Source organism: Sceloporus undulatus, chromosome 3 (genome assembly GCF_019175285.1).
Source record: "Sceloporus undulatus isolate JIND9_A2432 ecotype Alabama chromosome 3, SceUnd_v1.1, whole genome shotgun sequence".
Classification (NCBI taxonomy): domain Eukaryota; kingdom Metazoa; phylum Chordata; class Lepidosauria; order Squamata; family Phrynosomatidae; genus Sceloporus; species Sceloporus undulatus.
This window is the reverse complement of record NC_056524.1, coordinates 8,415,379-8,440,651: the sequence shown is the minus strand read 5'-3', so window position 1 is coordinate 8,440,651 and position 25,273 is coordinate 8,415,379. Positions and strand designations below refer to the sequence as shown.

Sequence of the window (25,273 nt, the reverse complement as noted above, 5' to 3'; positions counted from 1 at the left end):
AATTGAAAGAAGAGTGATAATTATATGAGACCTCATAAAATTACTATTTCTGGCAATATGCATGACACCAGCTCCAATTAGAGAGAGGGATGAGCAGTGTGGGACAGAAGGGATGCTCAAACTGTGTTGCAGGAGGGGAATCATAGAATTGTAGAGTTGGAAGAGACCACAAGGGCCATCCAGTCCAACTCCCTGCCATGCAGGAACTCTGAACGCATCCCCGACAGATGGCCATCCTCTGTTTAAAGACCTCCAGGGAAGGAGACTCCACTACACTCCGAGGGAGTGTGTTCCACTGTCAAACAGCCCTTACTGTCAGGAAGTTTCTCCTAATGTTGAGGAGCTGAACTGTACTTTGAAAAGTGAAGCCATTGTGTTGGACGAACCCCAGAACCCAGGGATTTTCAAAGTGTACGGACAACACACAATGCTGCTTCTTTCTTGTCTATGATCAGTGTTTGGAGGATTGGGTTTTTTAGGTTAATTTGTTCATTCATTCCATTTATATCCTGCCTTTCCTCCAGTGAATTCAAAGCAGCATACATGGTTCCTCCTTCTTTATTCTCCTCAGTTCTACCTCTGTGCTTGGGATGGTTTATGGTGGCCATGATGGTACATCTAGATATCCATCCAGCCCTAGACATTGGCTTAAAGTTAGGTGCAGCATTTGCTGGGAGTAGACTCTCCAGGTGGGCAACTGCATAGGAACCAGGGCCAATTCCCACCCCAACTCCCCTCTGGGCATCACCCAAAAGTCCAAAAAATTCTGAGTTTTTCTTCAGAGTCCCTCTCAAAATGGGGACTAGAAGTAATGTCAATGGCTGGAGTGTATTTGTGCATTTGGGGGGTGTTCAATTGGGCCTGTTGACATTTTGAAAAAGAAGCTAATGAAAATTGAGCTATTTGGAGGTTGTAAAAGGTTCTGGGAGGTTGTGGAAAGGTTGGTGGCTTTTGTGCATTTTGGAAAATATTTTTGTTCAGTTTGGGAATACTTGTGCTAAATCTGCTCCCCAAAGAAAACAAATAGGGTAGAAGTTTGGGGAATTTGGAGGACTGGCAGGGGGCTACAGTGGTTCCAAAAGTGGGTCAGTCCCCCTTTCCCCATTCCTGCTTCAGCTGGTCACTCTTTCTGCTACAAGCTGTCCTCATTTCCATCCTGGCAGCTTATAATAATTTTTTTATATTATTTGTATTTTCCCACCTCTCCCTGCAGATCAAGGCGGGATTACATCAACAAATTAACACCATACAGATATAAAATAACAATCAATAAAACACTGACATTATTATTAATTCAGTAAAATAGCTAAAACATCTAAAACATTTAGAAAACATACATCATAACCAGGAGTGAAGGAACAGGTGAATCTACTTCACTCTTTTTCTTCAGATCCCATGAATGATTTGTTGCTGGTTATTCCCTAGATGAGGATGCATTAATTGTAATGTGTGTGAAAATCTTAATCGCGGTCATTTTCACAGGATATGTTTAAACCCCCAATTTCCCCCCATGTGATAAGGTCCTAAGTTCCTTTTTGCTAGCTTGACAACTTCAACATGCTATACATTCACAAGACGATTCCTATACCCACTTCTGATGTCTCTATCTTGTTCATTTTCGCAGCCACAGCCCCGCTCACAAGTACTACTTGACAACAGACCCCATTGCCGGATCCATCTACCTCTCAGATACTAGCAGCCGCCGCGTCTTTAAAATCAAGTCAACCATTGTGGTGAAGGATGTGGTGAAGAACTCGGAGGTGGTGGCTGGGACTGGGGACCAGTGCCTTCCATTTGATGACACTCACTGTGGAGATGGAGGAAAAGCAACGGAGGCAACACTCACAAGTCCCAGGGGTAAGTGCGGCTTTTGATCTTTAAAGTCCTACACAGCTTGGGTCCATACTGTTTCAAAAAACATATCTCCCTGTATGAGCCAGCCCAAGCTCTAAGATCTTTGGCCCAAAGCTTTCACTCAGTTCCACCACTATCACAGGCATACCTAGTGAGGACAGGAGAGAGCCTTCTTGGGGCTGCTCCCAAATTATGCAACTCCTTTCTTTGGGAAGTATGGTTGGCCTCCTCCCTGCTGTCTTTCCACTAGCAGGTAAATACCTTTAACTGATCTCTTGAGCTGCTGCCACCCTGCAAAATTAATGCAGTTTGAGACCATATTGACTGCCATGGCTCAATGCTAATAAATTCTGGGATTTGTAGATTTGTGAGCTATTTCATTTTCTTTGTCTGAGAGCTCTGGTGCCACAACAAACTACAAATCCCAGGATTCCATAGGATGGAACCATGACTGATAAAGCAGTGTCAGACTGCATTAATTCTGCAGTGTGGCAGCAGCCTTGGTCTGGGCAACATCCACTGAAATTTGTGCTGGTAACTCAAATGTGAAATGTTGGGAGGGAACATGCTAGTGAGGTACCATCCCTTTCAAACCATCTGCTGTTGGTCAGGAACTTATTTTGCTCCTACTGAAAGCAAAGACTCCAAATAACTGATTGTGAAACTGTTGTGCTAAGGGAAATATGTTGATCTGTCACACAGACCATGTCACAATGCTCTCTGCCTGAGAGCAATTCTTCTGGCTTATTTCACCCAGAGAACTGCAGAATCCCAAAAAGCTCTAATGAGATTTCACATTGCCACTAAATTAAAGCACTATCACTTTCCAGTTTTTGTCTTCTCATTAATGTTCTTCTCCTGTGAGCAAGCAAGAGGTGAGAAAATGGAGAACTCCTGACTGTCGCAGCTCACACTGCGGTACTGAAAAATTAAAACACAAAGTATAGCCTTTATTTTAAAACAGGAGGCTATGTCTTATGAGAACCCAGGGCTGAATTCATTTTGTTAGAGCCTAGTCTGTTCCGTTAGTGTTTTTATTGATTGTGACAGAATGAAATAAAAGGGAAAAGTCAAGAACTTATTCATTCAGCCAACTCAAGAGCTCAGGTTCTATGGAAAGAAGTACATGTTGGGCTCATATGTGCAGTGTTTCATGATGTTGCATGTGGCTCATTATTCATCCAGTGCTCATTTCAGAACTTAAATCATGTGCGTGACATCTACATAGTGTTATGTGCACTTATTGATAAGGACTCACAACTGTGCTTATCAAGGTAATAGATCTTTCCAGTTCTGATGAGCACTCCTGACAAAACCATCTCTGGATATTCCTTGCATAAGAAAACCCTATGAATTTCATGGGGTTGCCATAAATCAGCAGGCGACTTGAAGGCACATACACACATACCAGTCATGCATAAAACTGGGAGGTGAACCTTCCCTGTTACTTTCCTCTCCATTCTCTTCCTCTCCCCCTTCCCAGATTTTATCTCTGACTCCTGGTTAATTTTAGGTCTGGCATTGAAGCCCAGCCAAGGAGAAAAGACACCTGCAGACATACATGCACAATAACCTCCCTTTTTGATTGCAAAAATGTACCCACCCAAAAGAATACCCAGGATTTGGAATAATGACAACACTTGGGAGGAAAACCTCTGCCAAACCTTGTCTTTCTTGCTGCTACTGTTGCTTTTTCACCTGCCCTTTCAGAGCAGGTGAGCATGTGCAGAGTGTAGATTTATATGCCCTCTGGGTAGCTGTGTGAATTGTGGCCCAGAAGAAGCAGAGTAAGCAGATGGGCAGCCATAACTGTGATAGGGAAGAGGTATGACTGCTGATGGCATATTGCCAAAGGGCAGTTACTAAAAAACTGAAGCCAACGATATCTCATTCCCACTTTTTATGTGAGAACAGAGCTTGTAAAAGTTGTTTTTCTGGAATACAGTTTCCAAAATCCCTCAGCCACTTTCCTAGTCCATAATTGTAACTTTTCCAAGCTCTGGTTCAGGCAGGCCAAGAACTGCTAACAGCATGTCTGGAATGGATCTGTTGAGTCATCTTCATTAGAAGGATTTGCACAAGCCTCCAGAGGATGTTGAGTAGCAGTTCCCAGGAGCTTTAGCCAGCATAGGCAATGGTGAGGGATGATGAGAGCTTCTGTTCCAAAATGTCTAGTAGGCTGCATTTTTTCCAACAATGCTTTCCATATAGTCTGAGAAGCTATCTTAAATGGTCACTTCTGTGAGAAGCACTGCGGTAGGTTTCCAGCCTTAAAGTAAATACAGGTTGAGTCTCTTTTATCTAGATTCCTAAATCTGAAATATTCCAAATAACAAAACTTTTGTCATGGGTGGCTGAGATATCTGATAGTTCAGTGTATACAAACATTGTTTCATGCACAAAATTATTTAAAATAGTGTAAAAAATTACCTTTGGGCTGTGTGTATAAGGTGCATTTGTAACCGAAACAAATTTCATGTTTAGTCTTGGGTCCCAACTCTAAGATGTACATAGATGTAAATACAGATACTCCAAAATCCAAAAAAATCCCAAACACCTCTGGTCCCAAGTATTTTGGATAAGAGAGACTCAACCTGCATTTGTCTTTTAATCACCAGACAGCAATGCAACCAAGTCCCTTTTGCTTGGTTATCTACTCTGGGTTTGTTTCCTCCTTGCAGGCATCACAGTGGACAAATTTGGGTTCATTTATTTCGTGGATGGCACTATGATCCGGCGCATTGACCAGAATGGGATCATCTCAACTGTGCTGGGTTCCAATGACCTGACATCTGCCAGGCCTCTGAGTTGTGACTCAGTCATGGATATCTCTCAGGTACTCAGTCTTTCACAAAACAGTTTTCATACTTCTTATGGTGAAATTTCCCCATCTCTTTTGATAATTTTAGCCCATTATCTTCCCTTTCAAACACTTCCCCCCCCCCCAATGAGCTATGCTGTCAGTAAGCATTCTATGTCTGCACATTCCCACTCAGTAGTTACAATATTTCTGAATGTCCTGTGACATTGCTGCAGTTCAGGACCCATTTCATTCACAAAATTTACCATAGCTCCTCTAGGTTTGGAATATGTCAACTAGTGGCCCCCTTCATATCTGGCTGGCTTGGTGAAATCAATGTTGAAAGAAAGTCCAGTGGAATTCCAGACATTCATACCTTCAGTGTCTTTTGAAAAGGGGCAGGGGGTCAGGTTATTTTCCAACTCAACCAGCATCCTCAACACATTCAGCACTGCTAGCAGAGTCTGTAGAACTAGGGCCCTATTCAGACAGTGAAAATAATCCAGGATGATTATTCCTGCCAAAAAAACCCCACTTAACCTGGGATAATCGATACTGAGGTGTTGTTTTTTTTAAGATTTGCATCATTGACAATGTGAAAAAGAGATGTGAATAGACCCAGGATGATTCAGGATTAAACTCTGCATACCTTAAACATGTTTCAAATGCATTCACATCATCAAGTCCCATGTTTTTTCGAGGGTGACATGTGTGAGCAACCGAACTCCAAAGATGAGTATAGATGTGGTTCCATAGTATGAATAACAAACCCAGAATGTCTGAGTGAGGTCATTTGCATTGTTCGGCTAAAATAAAAGACATCTGAATGACCCCAAGGTTATCCTGCAGATGCCTTTTGGGAGAAAATATGTGTCATTATTGCCAATGCACTGCTATACTAAAGCTAGGGAGGCTGTTGCCACAACATGCTTTATTGCTATGTTTTAATTGTTTAAAATTAAAATTTTAATACAATTGCTTACTGTTTCTTAAATCGTGGTATTATCCACTGTTTTAACAATTTTGTATTTTGTTTTAAGATATATTGCCATGGGTCCTATATTGAGAGAAAGGGAGGGTATAAATAAAATACATGCATAAAGGCACCAGATCCTGTCTGATCTTGGAAGCTAAGCAAGGTCAGCTAAGCAAGGTTAGTTCTTGGATGGGAGACTGCCAATGAATACCATGTGCTATAGATTGTATTTCAGAGGAAGGAACTGCCTAAACCAGCCTTGGGATTCTTCCCTAAGAAAACCCTACGAAATTCATGGGGTCTCCAACAGGCAATTTGAAGGCAGGCGCACACACCAGGTGATTCAAAAGGAATTGTGCAAAAGTAAAGCTGTTCTTATTCTGTTTTGCACCATTCCTTTTAAATCACCCTGTACTGCTACTATATAGGAAACATAAATATTTTTGGTTGGTTATGTCACAGAATTTTGCATATGTACCCTGTGCATGACCCCATTGGGGGATGATTTTATGTTTTTGTTTCGTTTTTATCTGCATATTCCCAGGTAAGCATCCAAACTCTTTCTTGAAATACCTCAGGTTTCTCTCTCACGCATACCCCATGTCCTTCCCTCTCCCTTTTCCACTGATCGCTGATCGCATGGCACATCGAAACTCATGGAACATTTCAAAAATTTATGTTCACCAATTTCCACTGTGCCTTCTTTATTATTATTACTCAGGAGTTACAGTCAAAGTGCTAAAGTGCTTGAAAAAGATTACCCCAGTTAAACATTAGGAGACTGAGAAACATTAGGAGAAGACATGACTCACTAGTAGAAATGACAGTAATGCTTGGTAAGGTAGAAGGCAGTAGGAAAAGAAAGAGACCACTGATGTATAGACTCAGTCAAGGAAGCTACAACCCTGAGTTGGCAAGACCTGAGCAGCACCATTGAAGATAAGATGACTTGGGCTGCATCCGCCTGTAGAAATAATCCAGATTGACACCTCTTTAACTGCCATGGCTCAGTGCTGTGGAATTCTGGGAATTCTAGTTTTGTAAGACATTTAACCTTCTCTGTCAGAGACCTCTGATGCCACAACAAACAACAATTCACAGAATTCCATCATATTGAATCATGGCAGTTAAAATAGCAACCTGGATTATTTTTGCAGTGTGGATGCAGCCTTTGAGGTCTCTCATTCATAGGGTCACCATGAGTCAAAGCGGACTTGATGGCAATTAACAACAAACATTAGGATCATTTTGTTTTCTTGCAAAACATTCTTGCCCTTACTTGATCTCTGTTAAATTTGTGCCCTGGGAAGCATAGCTGTGTTTACAGGAATCAGCCATTTTAGGTAGTCCTGGAGTAATACAAAGAGACAGCGAAGTAGAAGTACATTTCATTTTAGAAAATACTAGGTTAATTTAAACTGACCTAGGAAGTAGGGATGATAAGTCCTTAGTAGTGCCAGGAGTTCCCAGGAAATACTTCAAAATAAAAGAAAACATCATGTGGCTCTCCAAAATAAAATCAGTTTGTGCAAGAGCGAAACCTCAGACTTTCAGATACTTTTTTCCTCATCTATAGAGGCTCCATGAGGGTTTTCTCCTTGGCCAAACTATGATCTCACCTTTATTGAAACCACACGTTTGTCAGCAGTGTGTCATTGGGGATCTCCTTCAGAAGTTCAGATGCCTCTAACTGAAGCTCAGCCAGTGGCTTGGACAAAATTGCAGGAGACAGTTTTTATCCCTGATATATACTGTATGTCTGACAGTAAGAGCAAGCATACGTTACAATGCAGTCAAAGCTCAAAATACTTGTACGATTCATTTCCCCATTGCAACTAATTTTTTTACTTTCTATTGGTGCAGAAGGCTTTATACATTTGACACAGTGCATTTTGGAGGACTAGTTCAAATTAATATCTTGGAAACAGTAGCTGAAGTCAGTGCTGGCCCAATTATCAACAGCAGGAAGATGAAGAATCTTGAATAGTGTCAGATTGCAAATGGGTCGTGACTGCTATCATGCTGGGCTTTTAAAAGTCTTGCTATTCAGAATCTTTTTTTAAAAAACAAAAACTTATTTTAACACATGCATTTCATAGGATTAGGTAGACATAACTGGTGCTGCCTAGAGTCCACATTTTGGGGGCCACTGTCCATCCAGATAATCGCTACCAGACTGGAGGCATGACCTCCAAGTCTGGCAGAGTTGTGTGCCTCAAAATGCCATTTGAATAGCTTCAGGAATTGAGCTTTGTTCTGCAAAACCTCAGCTCCTGGCTGGAAAGTTTGAATGCTGTTAGTTGGGCACAATAGAAACCAATGGGTTGTATGGTTGTTTTTTCCCCTCCTTTTGTAACCACCCATGTAATTTCCATGCTTCCACCTGGCACCTGTTCCTTTGGTTCTTTCATTCCCTAATTTGAAAAGATTGCTCCTCTGGTTTTTTTGTGGCAGCTACCCCACTGTCTGGCATTTATGAGCAGGATAAAAATTACAGGCTACAAAGGTCACCTGCCTGGTGGACCAAAGGTAAACTTTGTTTGTTAAAACCATCTTGGCACATGGTGGCTTCCATTCTTACAAGCAGGAACTTCGTGGAGACTGTTTTTCTAAATCTGGATTAGTATTTTATTTAGATTTCAGAATGTTACTTTTTAATTCATTATTTCCCTGACCATCAAGAATGCTTTAGAATGCTGTTTACAATCAACAAAGGAAGAAAGCACACAAAAATAAATAAATATAAACTATACTACATGTCTGACTCTATGGAGTTTGTCACACGGGAGGCTGAGTGCCTAAATCCTGTGCCGAAACAGGATTTAAATCCAGGAAAAATCCCACAAAAGTGGGATTATTTTCACATCCATGAGGGGCATTGAGCAAAAATAAACCACCCAGAAAGTGGACAAAATGGGCCATTTTTTACTTTTGGGAAAATCCCAAAAGTAAAAAGCAGCCTATTCTGTCCACTTTCTGTGCAGTTTATTTTGACATTAATGCTCACTTTTCACTTTCTGTACACATTAGTGCTCGTTGTAGTTTGGAGTTTGGGAAGAACAAAAATGATTTTTCTCACACACAGTATAATTCCTACACAACAATTTGGGTTTTCCAATACCAGAAGAAATGTGTGAGTCCAAAAAATCCCATTTTTCAACCTTGTGAAGATTCTTTCCATTTCTAAGCAGAAGAGGAGGGTATGTGCTGCCATATTCTTCCCTCTCCCCATCCAGCAGTGGATTTCAGCATCCCTTCCCTCTCTGGCCTCACTTCTTCCAATTCCAGCTCATCTTTGGACATACTGTGAGAACAACAACAAAAAAAAGACTACACCTCCTTCTTTGAAAAAATCAAAGATATATCCGTGTTAGTCTATAGCAGGGGTAGGCAACCTGCGGCCCGCGGGCCAGAGGCAGCCCGGCGAGGCCTTGGGACCGGCCCCAGCCCGGTCCTGCCGCCAATTGCCGCCAGGGCCTTTGGCCTCTCGCGTGCAGGGGCAAGAGGGGCAATTGTCTATAGACGCCTCAGAAACATGCATTTATGTTAACATTTTTTAAAAAATCAGCAATTTTTTTTTGCGTGTCCTCCACTTTTTTAAAAAAAGTGTCCACCATTTGAAAATGTTGTCCTACATTTGTCCCGGTTTATTTATTTATTAAATTATTAAATTATTTATTTTTTGGCTTCGGCCCCCCCAGTTGTCTGAGGGACAGCAACCCGGACCCCGGCTCAAAACGGTTGCCTACCCCTGGTCTATAGAATAAATATATAGAGAGCTCTTCTAGTATTGCTGGATTTGAGGGAATAGACATTCATCTACGAAAGCTCATGCTGCCATCTTCTTTCTTTCAGTTAGTCTCAAAGGTGCTACTTCTTTGGAAGCTTACAATCAGCCCTCCACGTTTATGGCTTTGACTTTTGTGGATTTCAGTATCCGTGGATTTGAGCAATATGCTCTCTCTAGGAATCTCTAGATCCTCCAGTGCAACTCTGCTGAAGGTTGGCCATAGAATCGTGCTGGAGGACTCAAAGATTCCTCAAGAAAATACTTCCCTAGGCATTTGTAGGTCCTCCAGTATGTTTCTATGGTCCACTTCTGGCAGATGTTGACCATAAAGCTGCACTGGAGGACTTAGAGAGTCATAGAGAGGTGTTCTCTCAGGTTAAAAAAAGTGGATTGCTTCTATTGTCAGTTTTCACTTTCACAGGGGTCCTGCTCTCCTAACCCCAGTGAATGTGGAGAGACCACCGTATTTTAAAAGAAATAAAACCCACTGCCAGTCTATCAACTGCCTCTCATGTTGCCACACTCCCTTCTTCTCCATGTGCAGGACCCATTTCTGCATTACCATCTGCCAAAGACAAATACTGCCGTGAGGTCTCTTTAAAAGAACTCCAACTCGGGAACTATCTTTTCCATCATATAAAGCAACTCGAGAGGTCTCTTCAGTCAGGCCCCCTCAGGCAGTGAGGGACCAGGAGCCATAAAATATTTAGCTGCCGTTGTTGACAAGAAATTGGTTTTAAGAGGTGGAGGGAGGGGAATTCCCTTGGTGTCTCTGAATAAACTTACATTCTTGATGCTAACTCGAGGCTGCAAGCGTAGTAGCAGTCACTTGGAAGACCGTGGGGAAGGCAGAAAGGCATGCATTATTGAAGGGGAAACCACAGGCTGTCATGTTTTACCACAGGAAGGGTTAAAGAGGGCCAGGAGCCAAAAAAAAACAAAAGGAAAAAACAGGCACAAGCTTAGCTCCAGCTGTCTAGTTCTCACTGAGGTGGCAAATCTGTGTCTGGGTGGTATTGCTCTGCAGTGTTGGTACATGGTGCTACGCTCTCCCCCTACAAACAAAGAGAACCCTCCATCTAGGCTGCATCTACACTGCAGAAATTAATGCATTTTGACACCATTTTAACTGCCCTAGCTCAGTGGTGTGGAAGCCTGGGATCTGCAGATTTGGGAAAGATTTCGCCTTCTCTGTTAGAGAGTCCTGGTAGCACAACAAACTGGGAGGCACATACACACAGAGAGATAACCTTGCTTCAATGTGTGTATGTGCATGTGAGTGTGTGTGAAAGAAAGCAAGTCTGCTGCCACACTGCAGAACTGATATAGTTTGATGCTGATTTAACTCTCGTGGCTCCATCCTACAAACCCCAGGATTCCATAGGATGGCGCCGTGGGATTTAAATCAGCATGAAACTGCATCAGTTCTGTAGTGTAGCTGCAGACTCTTTCTTTCACACTATTATTATTATTATTATTATTATTATTATTATTATTATTATTATTTTCTTATAGCCCACATTTCTCCCAATATAGGGACTCAAGGCAGTGAACAAGTATAAAACAATACAATTCAAAAACAATGCAAAATATTAAAATACATAAATATACAATTTAAAAACAATTAAACAATTTTAAAGATTAAAACAATTATAAATTAAAATGTAATATATACACACTGACGCAATACATAGAGAGATTCTTCAGACTAACATGGCTATAGCTTTGAATTCTACACTGAAGAAAGGTTCTCTCCATGTGTCTATGTGCCTTAAAGTCACCTGTCGGCTTATGGTGACCCTATGAATTTCATAGGGCTTTCTTAGGCAAGGAATCCTCAGAGGTGGTTTTGCCAGTTCCTTCCTATGAAATATAGCCTACAGCATCTGGTATTCGTTGGGGGTCTCGCATCTAAGTACTAACCAGGCCTGACCCTGCTTTGCTTCCAAGATCAGACAGGATCTAGTGCCTTTGGGGTATTTATTGCATTACATGATGATCACTACTCATGGAAGTTTCTAGGAGCAGTGGTTTTCCTTTTTGACCTAAAACCCACTTTTTTCCAGTACAGGCAAACCAGGACCCACAGGGGTGGTGTCTGGGGTCAGTGGGCCATATGTTGCCCACCTATGCTTTAAAAACACCTTTTTGGCAGGAGTTAGGGCACCAGGTAACTGGCTCTATCTTCATTACTGTTCCATAGTGTCACAGGCTAGAAAGTATTCCTGTATGCGATTAGCAGACTTTCCTGGGGTATCCTTCAGTTCATACACAAAAAAGGGAGATGCTACTTTGCAGGCTCATCCCCAAACAAGAGTCTACGATGTGTAATTATTTCAATCAGAGTTGATTCCTGTTCGTCAAGGGCCAGACATTCTGTATCTCCTTGTACAAAGACTTCTCATCTTGTACAGAGCCCAAATTATAAAATGATCTTGAACTAAAATTGCAGCACAGTGTCATCTGTCTGTATCATGATCCTTAATAAACCCTTCCCTATCTTTGAATCTCAGTTTGGGAGAAAGGTGGGATAAAAATCCAATAAAATAAATTAAATAACTGCTCAAACATCAACTATGCAATGACTTGGTCTCGGGAGCTACTGTTTGGATCAGAAGCCTAACATTAGTGCGTGCCTCCAACACCTGCTTTATTATTTTATATTGTTTTAGTTGTAATATTTGCATATACTATACAGCACCCAAGACATCCTGTTTTAGCTTTTATTAGGTTTCAAGCTATATCAATCATGAGCTTTTATCCACAGGTGGGCATGCCCAGGCAATGATGACTTCTGCCATTTATAAGCCTTTTGTATGTTCCCAATGCATCTACTTCAGCCCACAAAAATGCATTAAAGTAGAAAAGCTACACAGTTTCTTTCGTTAACGGTAGCAACAATCCATCCAGGAGCATGCCAAGGCATGCTTTGATATATAAATCATGGCAATATCTATTAGCATAATATATCCTATCAACCATTTCCTTCTTCTTTTCCATTATATTAGGTCCGTCTAGAGTGGCCTACAGACCTAGCAGTCAACCCAATGGACAATTCTCTGTATGTCCTTGACAATAACGTCGTGTTACAGATCTCTGAAAACCACCAAGTACGCATTGTTGCAGGGAGGCCAATGCATTGCCAGGTCCCGGGTATTGATCACTTCCTTCTGAGTAAGGTGGCCATTCATGCCACCTTGGAATCTGCCACAGCCCTGGCAGTCTCTCACAGTGGGGTTCTGTACATTGCAGAGACAGATGAGAAGAAGATCAACCGCATCCGGCAGGTCACTACCAATGGGGAAATCTCACTGGTAGCTGGTGCTCCCAGTGGCTGTGATTGTAAAAATGATGCCAACTGTGATTGTTTTTCTGGGGACGATGGCTATGCCAAGGATGCCAAGCTCAATGCCCCTTCATCCCTTGCAGTGTGTGCAGATGGCGAGTTGTATGTGGCTGATCTTGGGAACATTCGGATCCGGTTCATCCGGAAAAATAAGCCCTTCCTCAATACGCAGAACTTGTATGAATTATCTTCACCCATTGATCAGGAGCTCTACTTGTTTGACACCAGTGGCAAACATCTTTATACCCAAAGCCTTCCCACTGGAGATTACCTTTACAATTTTACCTACACGGGAGATGGTGACATAACCCTGATTACCGACAACAATGGAAACTTGGTCAACATCCGGAGGGATTCTACGGGGATGCCGCTCTGGATAGTGGTGCCAGATGGCCAGGTCTATTGGCTAACCATCGGCACAAATAGTGCCCTCAAGAGTGTGACAGCACAAGGCCATGAGGTGGCCATGATGACCTATCACGGCAATTCTGGCCTCCTTGCTACCAAGAGTAATGAAAATGGGTGGACTACATTTTATGAGTAAGTATTTCTGGGCTTGATATTTCTGAATCATATCACAGATTGCACTAAGAACATGAGGAGAGCAGGGTTGGGCAAATGTGAAGGGACTGAGAGGCACTCCATGCACACACAACTGACCGGCTGTCTGCATCAGCATATTTTGACACATTGAAAATGATGTAACATCATTTCCAGATGCCATTGTGGCTGATTGTCAGCCATATTTTTCTGCATTTTGGAGTGTTGGGAAACTTGAGAAGGGGCTTCAGTTACCATATTTGGGCCCCCAGAAAGCCATTTGCAGCCTGTAGGCCACAGTTTACCTACCACTACTGTAAAGGTAGAGCCACTGTGGTGTAGTGGTTTGAGTGTTGGACTACAACTCGGGACATCACAGTTTGATTCCCCACTCAGCCATGGAAACTCACTGGATGATCTTGGATGAATCAAACACACTTTGCCTCAGAAAACCCCTTGATAGGATCGCCGTAACTCTGAAACAACTTGCACACAACAACAAACTGCAAAGGTACATTGAGTCCAGCATCCTGGTTTACACATAAATTAAGCAGCTGCTTCCGGAATACCCTCAAGTAAAGCATGAAGGCAGTAGTAATCCTCCATTGTCCTGCTCACACACACAACTAATATGGTGTATTGTCTTTTCTGAACCTGCAGGTTGTACATGGGCTAATAATGACCTTTGATACAGCTATCTTCCTGGCCAGTAGCCCCGGAACAGCCTACCTTTTCCTTTGAATCCAACCCAGAGCCTGGAACTTGGCTTTAAAGAAGAATGAATCTAATGACATGCAGAACCCTTTCACAACTTAGCAGTACTCGCATGATGCTCTGGGGCACAGAGGATCATGCTGCCACTACTCAGTTATGGATGACCTCAGCATGTCATTATATGATTTCTTCTTCTAAATTACTTTCCAGGCTCTGCACTGATCCCTTTTCTAAATCTGTCCAATCCTATGGTGGTCTCCACAACTTGTGGCAATTTAAAATAATACTGTCACTTGGAGCATATTTCAGTGTGAGCCACAAATTATAACAATACTATGTAATCATTAAATAACTGTATATAATCATTTCCCAGTGATTGTTCATCAGTCAAAAGTTGCTGAAAGCAGGGCAACAGACCAAACCTTCAATTCCAACTCTCCTATTTTTCTACTGATTCCTTCAGAAATGTCAGATGTATATGAATTAGTAATAACAAATTCACTGTCGTGAAATGGTACCACAAGGCATTTCATCATTACATGAATCATCAGGCTATTCAGATTGACAAAATATAAAATATATTTTTGTTTGATTAAAATTTCCGTACAGGAAAACTTTACCAAATTCTTATGAAGGTAAATATACAACAGTTATTGTTGTTGCTGTTATTGTTGTTGTTGCCTTCAAATCATTTCCAACTTACGGCAATCCTAAAACAAACCTATCACAGTATTGTCTTGGCAAGACTTGTTCAGAGAGGGTTTGGCTTTGCCTTCCTTTGAGGCTGAGAGAATGTCCTTGCCTATGGCTGAGTGGGGATTAGAACCCTGGTCTCCAGAGTCATAGTCCAACGTTCAAACCACTACACACACTGGTGTGTGTGTGTGTGTGTGTGTTTAATAAATTTTAAATGGTTTTAACAGTAACATAGGATATACCTTAAAACAAAAACAAACCCCCCCCATAAAATTAAGACTAACAGAACATAGGGGCTGTACAGACTGGCCATTAAGGCTGGCCTGGGGGCAGAGTTGGGTGTGGCATCCATACAAAGCATGCTCCAACTCTGCCCTCAGGCCAGCACGATGCCACACGCTGCACCACACGGCGCGTGGTGTCTTGGCGCTTTTCTGGGACTGCATCTAGATGATGTAGTGCCAAAGACGCGCCAAAAAGCTGTGGTGCCAGAGCCTACAGCGCCCTTTCTGCAGCACAGAAAGGAACCGCTTTTTACACACCGCAGCCCTGATCTGGCGCAGAGAAAGGCAGCTGCAGGCTGCCCCTTAGGGGCGGTCTGTACAGCCCCATAGATTCACAGAATATTAAGAGTTGGAAGGAACACATACACATGTTGATATAATACATTAGGTTTTTATTTTGAAGTTGGTGTTGGTGTATTTCTATCAGCTCCTGACGCCAACTCCACCAAAAATTGCTTCCAACTGACTCCACAGCTGTGGCTGAAGGTATAGAATTTGGGTCAATGGAATGATTGGCCCTTCCAAAGAGGCATTTCTGGAATCACTGCTTTCTTCCCATGCTAGTAATGTGACAAATGATGGCGTTGGATGTTCACAAGCAAACAATTAGGTCTCATAAGTACCAAATGCTGCTTTAATTCTGTGCAGTGAACCTTGGCTAAATGCCTTTCTGCTTGGGGATGGATGGCTGTGGTTTCCTTTGTCAGCCTCATAATTGCCACTGTGATTGTGAAAGGCAGGGGTTGCTTGATCAGATCGGCAGCGGGTTACATTAGCAGGTGATGAATTCATTGCTTGCACTGGCTACTTAGAGCCTTCCTTCATTTCAGTATTTGTCCTTAATTCTGGTGCAAGTCAGAGCATTAAAAGAACATGAGGATATTAGGAAGCAATGGAGACCAGCCTACCTTTAAATCCCTTGGCCGTGGAAACAGGGCCTAGCTGGATTAACTGTGAAATGAATTGACATGGGAAGGATTTGCCTCCCTACATATACTAGGATATTCCTGCATTGACACAAGTGGCATTCTGCTAGCCTGCCTATTATTCCCGTTGAACTGTGTGGTATCTAAGTACTTTCATAGAGGCAGAGATGTACCATGCCATTGGTTCTACCCAGTTTTAAACAGGATGTTTTGGGGGATTTTTGTTTTGTTTTGTTTATTTTAAATGATGCAGTTGACAAGTTGGTCTTGTGAATACATCCATTGTCCTTCACAAGTTGTCAGCAGGTTGCCTGACTTACTGCTTCCTTGCAACTCCTCACTTATGAAAAAGCACACAGACAAACAGAACAGTGAGGAGTGTGATGGGTTTCTGTTTGGAGGAATGGAGCTGGGTAGATGTAAACCTGGCTGTTTCTTAGGGATATATGTGTAGATAGATCCCACACTCTCAAAAAATGAATGTATTTGGACATCATGATGAACCATGCCAAAAAGAAAAGAAAAAAAACCTTGCTAAGATATCCACACTAATCCATAAGAACAAAATCCAAAATCCACAGGTGGGCAATATGTATATTTGGACCAAATTGCCATAGAAGTACACAAAATTCAGGAGCTTGCACAAATTTGTGTCATTTTGCTTGGCTCTAATAAAAGTAATGCCCTACTATGGACAGTAAAACATGTCATGATGAGAATGAGCCTAGCCATATTTATTATTATTATTATTATTATTATTATTATTATTATTATTAACCTTTATTTATAAAGCGCTGTAAATTTACACAGTGCTGTACATACAATCTTTTTAATTGGATGGTTCCCTGCCCTCAGGCTTACAATCTAAAAAGACACGACACAAAGGGAGTGGTAGTGAGGAAGGGGCCTCTCTAGTAGGATAATACATATAAAATACATAGCAATACAGGAAATGATTCGAGAAAACAGGCAACAAAAGAACATCAAATAGCAAGTGACAATTATGCAATGCCTGGGAACGCTGCCCTGAACAGGATGGTCTTCAACTCCATTTTGAAGCTGGTTAAAGAAGTGATGGCTCTTGCTCGCAGGGGAAGAAAGTTCCAGGAGTGAGGGGCAGCGAGTGAAAAGGGGCAAATCCGGGATGGGGCAGAGGAAATCCTGGGCTGGGACAGCAGACCTTGACTACCAGAACAGAGGGCCCTAGTGGGAAGGTGAGGGGAAATAAGGTCTGATAAGTAAGGAGGGGCCAGCCCATGGAGGGCTTTAAACATCAACAGCAGGAGCTTATACTGAATGCGGAATGTGAGGGGGAGCCAGTGAAGGGATGCCAACACAGGAGAGATGTGGTCAGAGCGGTGGGTGGAAGTGATAATGCGTGCAGCTGAATGCTGGACAGAAATTAAAGGACGGAGGTGAGAAAGAGGAAGCCCAGCCAGGAGGACGTTGCAGTAATCAAGTCGTGAGATCACTAGGTCATGGACCAGGATCTTGGCAGTAGAGGCGGAGAGATACGGTCAGATTTTGGCAATAATGTATAAGAAGAATCTACAAGCCTTGGCTGTGGTCTGGATCTGAGGGATACATGACAGAGAAGAATCAAAGATAAAACCAAGACTGCAGGCTTGCTGGACTGGTTGAATAGAAATGTTGTCCACAGAGACAGAAAAGGAGTGTTGAAGGTTGGGCTTAGGAGGAAAGGCAAGAAGCTCCGTCTTGGACATGTTGAGCTTCAAACGCCGATGGCACATCCACTGCGAGACAGCTGTGAGGCAAGATGAAACTTGCTGTTCAAGCCTTGGAGAAAGGTCAGGGGCAGAAAGATACAGGTGGGTGTCAACGGCATACAGATGGTAGGAAAAACCAAAAGAGCTAATGAGTTTACCTAAGGACAGTGTGTAGAGAGAAAACAGAAGGGGACCCAGAACAGAGCCCTGGGGAACTCCAACAGATAAGGGAACAGGAGATGAAGTCTGACCGCCAGCAACCACTGCAAAAGATCTGCCAGACAAGTAAGATCTAAACCAGTCGAGAACAGAGTCTGAGAACCCAAGGTCAGAAAGTATATTAACTAGAAGAGAGTGATCAACGGTGTCAAAGGCTGCAGACAGATCAAGAAGGATGAGAACAGAGTAAAGGCCATTAGCCTTGGCCTGTAAAAGGTCATTTGAAATCTTAGTGAGAGCTGTCTCTGTGGAATGCCTTGGGCGGAAACCAGACTGAAAGGGATTGAGGATGGAGTTGGCTTCAAGAAACTCAAGACAGCGAGAATAAACAACCCGTTCCAAAACCTTAGAAAGAAAGGGAAGAAGAGAAATCGGACGATAGCTAGACAAAGAGAAGGGGTCAAGAGAAGGTTTTTTCAGAATTGGGGAAATGAGAGCATGTTTGAAGTCTGAAGGGAAGGAGCCTGTAGAGAGAGAGAGATTGAAGATATGGAAAAGCGAGGGCAGAAAAGAGGGAGCTATAGAAATTAGAAGACGAGTAGGAATTGGCTCAAGAGAACAGGTTGCAAGTTTGCAAGAGTTCAGAAGTGTAGATAGTTCATCCAAAGAAGCAGGAGGAAACACAGAAAAATTTTTAAGGGAATGCGAAAGAAGATTATGAGCAGAAGAAGAATCTGGAGGGACTATCTCAGAGCGAATAGTGGTAATCTTTGAGAGGAAATAATTAGCAAAGTCATTAGGAGAGAATGATGAAGAGACAGGAGGAGAGGGAGGTTTAAGCAAAGAGTTGAAGATGGAGAACAAATGCTGCAGGCGCCTCTCATTGGCAGAGATCAATGATTTGTAATAAGTTTGTTTAGCCAAAGACAGGGGATGTGAGAAGGAAGAAAGAACAAATTTGTAATGAATAAAATCTGCCCACTGTTCAGCCGCTCTAGAGCAGGACCGGAGAAACTTGATGATGGGGTTAAGCCAGGGCTGAGGCCTAGTCTTAGAGGAAGAAGTGCGTACAGAGACAGGGGTAAAGCGGTCAAGAGTCGAGGAAAGAGTGGAGTTAAATAAAGACATTGCTGAGTCAGCATATCTCGGACTATTTATTTATTTGCTTTATATCCTGCTTGCCTCTCAAATGGGACTCCCCCCTTCTCTTCCAGCATAGCCATGAAATGTGGGAAACTTTCACTTCTGCTTTATATTAACCATGCTTTGTCAGGATAGCCAAGTCATACTGGTTTTGAAATAAACTAGAGTCGTGTACATTGGGCCCAGAGTTAAATAAACTGTTTTCTGTGGGCAAAGATGGATATCCCAAACGCATTTGCAGAAACAAAGCAAAAGCTGTGCCACAAGGATTCTTGGCCTGTGCATCTCTATCTGTCTACTCAACTCTGCAGCTTCACCTTTCTTCTCACACATCTCTTTTCCTTCCAGATATGACAGCTTTGGCCGTCTCACCAACATCACTTTCCCTACTGGTCAGGTCAGCAGTTTCCGGAGTGACACAGACAGCTCAGTCCATGTCCAGGTTCAAACCTCCAGCAAAGATGATGTCACCATAACAACCAACCTTTCAGCATCAGGTGCCTTCTATACCCTCCTGCAAGGTGAGTCTCGCATTTGCTGACTGAGGCTGCCTCTGCACTGCAAAAATAATGCACTTTGACACCACTTTAACTGCCATGGCTCAATGTCTTGTTATTCTGGGAGCTGTAGTTTTGTGGGATATTTAGCCTTCCCTATCAGAGAGCTCTGATGCCACAACAAACTACAAATCCCAAGATTCTATAAGATGGAGTCATGACAGTTAAAGTGGCATCAATCTGCATTAATTGATTCAAAGGGTTTGCTCTAGTTGGGCCAACCAAGGAGCACTAGGCAAGTATTGAAACTAACATTTAGAAGCTTGTGTTCCTTCCCTAACAAGAAAAGAGGGTAAAGGGAGCCCCAGGAATGCAGAAGAAAAACAAATTGGCCAAGGTCTTACGTTGCCAACTTAGGGGCTCAACAGACAGCGTGTTCAGGGGCAGCTCTGTGCTGCCCCTGGATGTGCTGGTTTGGGGATGCGGCAGCTGCACGTCATACCTCCAACCCAGTGCAAATGGAGGCCACGAAACACGGCTCCTATTTGCACCCTAGAAGGGATGCCATAAGGGCCACAGCACAGCCTTAGGATGCCCTTTGTGCACAGTGCCAATTGCGCACTGCGCATGAGGGACATCATCGTGGTGTACCCCTTGTAAACAGGCACACGGCAAGATGGCGCCCCAGCAGAGGACAAAGGGCTGGGCGTGTGTGGAAATATCATCCTGGTGTGCACCAGTCACCAGTTGAACCCATCTCCATCACTCAGAGTGGCTGCTTGCTGTTAAGGTATATTTGGGGGTATTTACACTCATGGCAATAGTACCACAATCATGACTACATAGTACAACTCAATATATTATTATTTACTATTTTTATTTATATCCTGCTTTTCCCCCAAAACTGGGACTCAGAGAGGCTTTCAATAAAAAAAAACCAGTAGGGTTAAAAACATACAAAAAAGAGCATTAAAACAGAATTAAACCATTATAATTTTAAAACAGATCACTTGTTAAAAGAATATAAAAGAATTTTAAAAAGACAAAAACACTTAAAAACAGTTAAAATAGTACATTATCATCATCATCATCATTTTATATATTCTATATATTCTATAAATACTTTTGGATCTGTAACGCTAAGAAATGTGAGTTATTCTAATACAGACTCAGATTTTGCTAGTTGTTGTTACTGTCACATTCATGAGTCCAATTATTTGGGGGATTTGGGGGTTGTTGTATGTAGGGATTTCGAGGGAGGTGTGATTTGCTGAGATGGTCCTGGGGTTTACATGGCAAATTTTGTCTGCTCTTTCCTGATTTTTAAATAAAGCATTACAGTTAGAGACTGAGATCCTTTTTCCAGAGGTTAGCGTAAAAGTTCTGCAGATGGGATGATGTTTTATTTCCCCTCTCATTCCTCGCAGTCTCACCATGTTGTTGATGATGGTGATGTTGTTAATCCACCTTTTTCCCAGTTTGGGACTCAAGGTGGCTTGGAAAAGTTTAAAATAAATACAGAAAAAAGTCACACCATACAAAATTTAAACCCTTATTGTTGTTGTGTGCCTCAAAGTCATTTCTGACTTAGGTTAACCTAAGGTGGACCTATTACAGGGTTTCTTGGCAAGATTTGTTCTTTACATTAAAAAGAAAAGCTGCTACAATTGCCACCATACAGCCAGTCAGTGTCTGATAGAGAGTAGGGGTTTTGGAAAGGCACATTGTTATTTCCCCATAGCCTGGTGCAGACCAGTGCCATCATTCACTGAGATCTTCCAAAGGCCTCCAGAACTCCTAGCAGATTATGTAATTGGTCTATGTCTTGCTATGGGGACATAACCAGATCCTTCTCCAGTTAACCCCTATTCTCCACCTGCCATTGAATGGCCATAGGTCGGGGACAGTATCTAAATGGTGAGTCTGGGCAGGGCTTTGGTCCCTGTGGTGAGAGAAGAAGAAAATACCAACCTCTGCAACAACAACAAAAAGACACACACAGGTATACAGTGGACTTATGCTTGTGTATGTCACTAACAGAGAGCCAGGATGGTGTAGTGACTTTAGCCCTGGACTGGGACTCTGGAGACTAAGGTTCAAATCTCAACTCTTCCATGAAACCCATTGGGTGATGTTGAGCAAGTTACACTCTCTCAGCTTTAGAGGATGGCAATGGCAAACTCCCTCTGAAGCAAACTGCCATGGAAACAACTTGAAGGCACACAACTGCAAACAACATTTCACTAACACGACGCTAGCCAAGACAGTAAAGTGCTGAAGTGTTATTTCACTGATGCACTATAACTGTAAAACAAATATTTTGGGGGGAAAGAGAGAAGAAGAAGAGAAAAGTTGATTATTTTTAAATTTTAATTTGCAATTATTTTAAGAAGATGACTTTGGTTGGTTTGTTCGTTCCAGTAAGTCTAAGAATTAAAAAGAAACCCACTCAAGAGTGAGAACAAAACATTGCAGGTGGAGCTGGGAATTACCAGAAAATAGTCCAGTAGACCATAAAATTGTTACTGGACTTAAAAAAAAAAAAAGCAAAAACACCTAAACCACAGCAGCAAACATCACAACCTCCCAACACATTTGCCCTGTCTGGAGGAGCCTTCCAGCTGCAACTTCTTGTCACAACCCTAGCTCAATATAACACGAACCAGATCTGCAAAAGGGAAAGGGAAAATTAAAGTATATATTATTTTCATATATATGCCCACGTGGGCATGGAAGAGGTGGGGAAGAGAGAGAAACCATCTGCTTTCTTCCCACTTCTTCCTTTCTACAACTATGAACTTGCCTTGAGGCAAGATATCCATTCCATTTGGGACAGGGGAGCAGTTAATGCAAAATTGAAAATATTTCCATAACTTCCCCAGAGTCTTGGAGATAAGTCAGGCCATTAATATAAATACGTTCAAACAACGAATCAACCTCTCCTCTGCAGCTATTGGCAAGGGGTGAGAAGGGTTGAGCGGCACGCACTGGATTATGCAGCAGGAAACAGACATCATCACGGTAATCCCTGCACCATGAGACACCTATATCCTGGCGCCTTCTAACGTTTTCCTTTGTTGACACGTGCACACTCGCACCTAATTAACCGGCAGAACTTTGGCCTGGCCAGTTCTTCATAGCGCAGCTGTTTGCTGTTTGGGATTCAGTCTGTTTCCTTGGTAGTACAGTTTTCCTCTCTTATTGGTTCTGTTATCTCAAACAAATGAAAACCCAGGTAGGGGCAGGGAATGCAATTAGGGTAGCTTGCTTTGCACATGACAAGCAGATGCATTCTGCACTAAGGAAGAATTCCACAGCTGGAATTCTGCATGAGACTCAGTCTACACAATTGGACTTACATCTGCAGGAAATAAAACTGAACACCTTTGCAATGTTGGTACAATGGGCCCTCCAAATTCACTGGGGTTAGGAGCACAGGACCCCAGTAAAAGTGGGAAAACTGCTAATAAAAAAAACCTCTTTTTTAATAATAATAATAATAATAATAATAATAATAATAATATTTATTTGTATACTGCTATTCCTATACAGATCACAGCGGTTTCCAATATTAAAATTCAACAAAACAATGAATTACAACAATATCCCGACAGTGTACAAACCCACCCTCCATACAATCAAAGAAAACCAACATGAACAAGCCAAAACTACAACAACCACAACAGATTAAAACCATAAAAAACCATGCAATAGCTGGATTGACAGTATACATCATCGAAGGGGGATTAGAATAACATCAGAGCTCATGGGGGGAAAGCCTGGCGGAATAGGAAGGTCTTCAGATTCCTCTTAAACACATCTAGGGAGGTGACAGTGCGGAGCTCATTGGGCAAAGAGTTCCAGAGCTGTGGGGCTGTGATCGAGAAAGCCCTCTGAGATGACATGTATCTAAATTTAGGAACTCTTAGTAGAGGTTTCTCACCCGATCTGAGAGTGTGAGGCGGATTATATGGGGAGAGGCGGTCCTCCAAGTACCCTGGGCCCAAGCCATTTAGGGCTTTATAGGTTACAACCAACACCTTGTATTGTGCCCGGAAGCGCATCGGCAGCCAGTGTAGATCTTGTAAGATAGGTGTTATATGACTGGTCCTGGAACATCCAGTGACCAGCCTTGCTGCCATATTCTGAACCAATTGTAGCTTCCGAGTTTGGTACAAGGGTTGCCCCATGTAGAGCACATTACAGAAATCCAGCCGAGAGGTTACCAGAGCGTGTACTACTGTTTCAAGGTCCCCCTGGTCCAGGTAGGGCCGCAACTTGGCGTATCAGTCGAAGCTGATAACAGGCGCCTCTGACTGTCGCATCCTCCTGAGATGTTAGGTGGAGCGACGAATTCAGAAGCACCCCCAGACTGCGAACTGAGTCCTTCACGGGGAGCGTGACCCCATTCGGGACAGGTGGAAAAATCTCCTTCCCCGGGCCTGGAGAACCTATCATGATCTCTGGATTCAAACTGAGTCTGTTTTCCCTCATCCAGCCCATTACTGACTGATTTTTGAGAGAGAGAAAACCTCTTTAAGAATCTGTAGGTTCTCCAGCACAACTCTATGGTCAATGTCTGCCAGACATTGACTGTAGAATTGCACTCGAGGGCCTACAAATGCCTAGAGTGTTATTTCTAGGAAGCTCTAGGTCAGCGGTTCTCAACCTGTGAATTGCAAAACCTTTGGGGATCGAGCAACCCTTTCACAGGGGTCACCTAAGACCATCAGAAAACACATATTATGAAGTAGCAACAAAAATAATTTTATGGTTGGGGGTCACCACAACATGAGGAGCTGTATTAAAGGGTCGCAGCATTAGGAAGGTTGAGAACCACTGCTCTAGGTCCTCCAGCACAATTTCTGGCTGATGTTCACGATAGAGTTGTGTTGGAGGAACTAGAGATTCCTAGAGACAATATATTAATGAATCCATGAATAGTCAAAGCCGCAAATATGGAGAGCCGACTGTATTCAGTAAGGGGGCTGCCGTGATGTTGCTATGTAAGGAGCCAATGAAGTGACTGTTGTGCATCAGTCCTGGACAAGGACTAGGGACTTTCATCATGCATCAGTAGAGCCCAGTGCGCATCAGGATACTGTCTAGGAAGTGCTGATGCACATTGGCAGAACCCAATGCACATCTGATGACTCTTGCCAGTGCCCTGATATGCATCTTCACAATTCACTAGGGTAGTTCTGTAGCGCCTCTGCTATGTAAGTAAGTATGTGTAAAGTTACATAATTTAGCCAGCAATATACAATCAAGGCTGATACTTGCAATAATTTGTTTATTTTATATCCCACCTTTCTCTCTGTTGAGGACCCAAAGCATCTTAACAACATAAATTAAAAGAGAGCAGAGTGAAAAAAGGAATCATGAAGAATGATTTTGAAAACAAGCATGGAATTAACAGTTCAGAAACATTCAAAATATAATTAGGGAAGGAAATGACAACAACCTCCATGAAAGACCACTCCGCATCAACCTGTTAATGTCCTTTCACATGATGCAATTATAGCACTATGATTCCCCTGTAACTGCCATGGTTCCATCCTCTGGAATCCTAGGATTTGCAGATTAGGGAGGGATATTTAGATTTCCCAACCAAATTGCTCTAGTGACTCAGGACAGAGTCCCAATCTTGGGGAAGGGTTGGTAATAAATAGAGGTGGAGGAGAAGGACTCATCAAATTACTTATGATACTTAACAATTGATTTAAGCCCCATTTATTGAATTATGTCTACTTTGAGTTTGACTGAGCTCCCTCTTCATTTTAGGGCAAGATACTTAGAATTGTCAGCCAGATAGCTCTGA

At 42.5% G+C, this 25,273-nt stretch overlaps 1 protein-coding gene across 11 annotated transcripts in view; it reads left to right on the top strand.

Annotated features, from left to right (window-relative positions):
• The window catches only part of TENM4 (teneurin transmembrane protein 4), an 840,211-nt gene that overhangs the window by 771,826 nt on the left and 43,112 nt on the right, over window positions 1-25,273 (top strand). For all 11 annotated transcript variants that reach the window (XM_042456125.1, XM_042456124.1, XM_042456133.1 and 8 more), the window contains 4 exons: window positions 1,625-1,857; window positions 4,536-4,690; window positions 12,429-13,306; window positions 19,304-19,476. In XM_042456125.1, coding sequence (XP_042312059.1) covers window positions 1,625-1,857; window positions 4,536-4,690; window positions 12,429-13,306; window positions 19,304-19,476 — 1,439 coding nt within the window. The remainder of the gene's footprint in view (window positions 1-1,624; window positions 1,858-4,535; window positions 4,691-12,428; window positions 13,307-19,303; window positions 19,477-25,273) is intronic.